Genomic DNA, 2684 nt, shown 5'->3' on the forward strand with positions numbered 1-2684 from the left:
AGGTAAGGAATGTATCAACAGGAGGAAACAGGATGAGTACAACAAGCTCGTTAATTGATTGTACATTATGTGAATTTACTATATACTTGTAGGTATGCATGTACATATACATTGTACATGTGCGTGTGTTTTTGTTCTTGTTTCTATGTTTATTTTTAAAGTTTTGACATACTTCTCTTTATTTATGCAAATATTGATGATTATTGAAAATTCTTTTTTGACTAATAGTTTAAGTTTTTTTTAATTTACTTAATCACATGTACATATATCATGAGTACTCTCTCTCTTCCTCCCTCCTCATAGTAATATGGCTACTCTTCAATTACGTAATTCTCTGTTCATCTTACGCTGCATATCCCACCATGTGTTACAGTCACACTCTGAGGAGGCCCTTCTTAATATGTTTGACCCTCCTCCTCCTCCTCAGTCCTTAAAAGGTTCTAATTCAACTGAGGCTGATGATAAAGAGGGTGTGGCTATTAGGAGTGGTCTGAAGATATTGCTTCACGGAACTGTAATGTTAATAGGTGGAGTACCACTGGTGTAAGTATGGAGTATTGTTAGTTGATAATTAGTTTAGTAGTTGCTAGATGTACAGTACTGTGGTCCCTAATGTACCTAATTATTTATGTACATTTATATACTTTTAATGATATTTAGATATGGTTATATTGTGCAGTGTCGGTCTGGGTAAAATGAAAGTTCATAAAGTTCATAACAATAAACATTACGAACAACATTTCTGGTGACCCACAATTGCCTTTTCCTTTTTTTAGCACAAGTTTAAAAGCTTAGATAATAATGAACTAGTGTTAACTGTAGTTGACAATATGTCTGCAGCTATGTTCATCTTAACTGTACAGTATTTAGTCAGTGTCCTACAGCATTATGGTTACATTAGTGCCACTACAAAATTCATCATTGCCATTACACTAACAACTATACATGTAATGGTAAAGGCATTCAATAGTAGCTATCCATTCTTTGAGATTCTACTGATCTCATTAATAGTGAATGTTGCACCATATATTGGTCAATGGATAGTGCGCTTGCTCTATCCAGAGTAAATTCTGGGATATTGGAAATCTCAGAATTATGAATTAGGGTTAACTAATCCCTATATAAAGCAGCAGCGACTGCAGTACAATTTTTACTAATTAATCACATTTATGTTTAATAATGTTTACTTTGTTTTATTAATTCATCTTTTATTCTTTAGTCCATTTACGTATGATGTATTGACTGAGGCAGCTAATCTATCAATCGTACTAATGTCAGGACAATTACTCAATAAAGACGATCTCTTCAGTACTAGCGTCATCATTAATGAACTGATGGATATACCACTGTGAGAAAGAGAGAGAGGGAGGGTTTGTATTAATTATTTTCTATCTGCTCTTTAATTAGAGATGTTTCTTCATCACTAGTCCAGTCACTAGTGAGTTTCTTTATCAGTCAACCAATACCCCCTCCTGATACACTGAGGGTACAGCCATCAGGAGTGTTCTCTTCTTTTGCTTGTAAGTATAACAGACTCACATACTCTACTTTATAATTAAGATGTATTATGCACATTTTTTTTTTTTTTTTTTTTTTTTTTTTTACTTTTAATAGCTATCATCATATAATAAAATACAGAATATACATGTACTTATGTGTGTCTGAGATAAAAGTTTAAATATTATACAGAAGATATAGTATATACATGTAGTATGTACAATGTATGTAGTTTAGTAAACCCTCCCATCTGAGAGAGCTTGCTCATGAGAACGGAAGGAGCGACAGGGATGATGGTAAGAGGAGCGTGCACCTCTGAGACACATAATAGAGCTCCTAAGAAGAGAGAATGAAATACGGCAACGAATCCAGTTAAGTACGGTAGAGTAGGACTTGGAGTAACGGATAGAGAGTCTGGATGAAAGATGTTTATAGAAAGTAGAGGCTGATGGACCCATTCCTCCTGCAGTTGTAAAAAACTAGTGGTGTAAAAGAGGCATGCTCAACATTACAGATCCTTTACATGCAACTTAAACTTTGAATTTTAGCAAGAGATATACATGTACATGTAGATTACACTCTGAGCTTAAAGAAATAAATATTCATGTACATGTACAATAGACACAATTGAGACTAAACGTCTTCTTTCTCTCCCCCCCCCTCTCTCTCTCCAGCTGGACTTCTCTCTCTTGTCCTACCTCAGCATGATATCCTTGAGAACACTTCACCACTTGCCCTCTCTTCTCTTCTCTTCCTCCTGATCCTTGTCCATCAGCACTCTCGTGGTCACAATCCTTACAGAGAAGCTCTCTCTTTGATCTGTGATGAAAATGAAAGTAAAGACAAAGCCTCCTTTCAACTCAATTTCAATCAACTACATGAAGCAATCTGCAAGTAATTAATAATAAGAAGTACATGTACATGTACATTGTACTTGTTTATAAGGGCTGAAAATTGGCACTATAAGAACACTTTTACATTTAACTCTTTTTTCATTTTTAGGCAACTAAACACAGAGCAGACGACTCTCTTCTTCTACCAGCTGCTGCACAATAATCTAAACTTTGCTAGTTTTGTATTTTCAAGATCAGACATCAACACACTAGTGAGATACTTCACATACAATAATCCTTGTACATTACATGATACTTCTTCTATATTAGCTGTTGCCATTATTAAAAGGAGCT

At 34.8% G+C, this 2684-nt stretch overlaps 1 protein-coding gene across 1 annotated transcript; it reads left to right on the forward strand.

Annotated features, from left to right (window-relative positions):
• Positions 1–307: 307 nt before the first annotated feature.
• Positions 308–2602, forward strand: LOC105315705 (dymeclin-like; the record flags this gene model as incomplete). Its single annotated transcript, XM_011410441.1, has 5 exons — positions 308–543; positions 1220–1348; positions 1408–1520; positions 2172–2391; positions 2500–2602. Coding segments are annotated over exons 1-5 (801 nt in total), but the record flags the coding sequence as incomplete, so codon positions are not given.
• Between the last annotated feature and the right edge of the window lie 82 nt (positions 2603–2684).

This window comes from Amphimedon queenslandica, unplaced genomic scaffold (genome assembly GCF_000090795.2).
Source record: "Amphimedon queenslandica unplaced genomic scaffold, v1.1 AMPQUscaffold_8637_Cont19420, whole genome shotgun sequence".
Classification (NCBI taxonomy): domain Eukaryota; kingdom Metazoa; phylum Porifera; class Demospongiae; order Haplosclerida; family Niphatidae; genus Amphimedon; species Amphimedon queenslandica.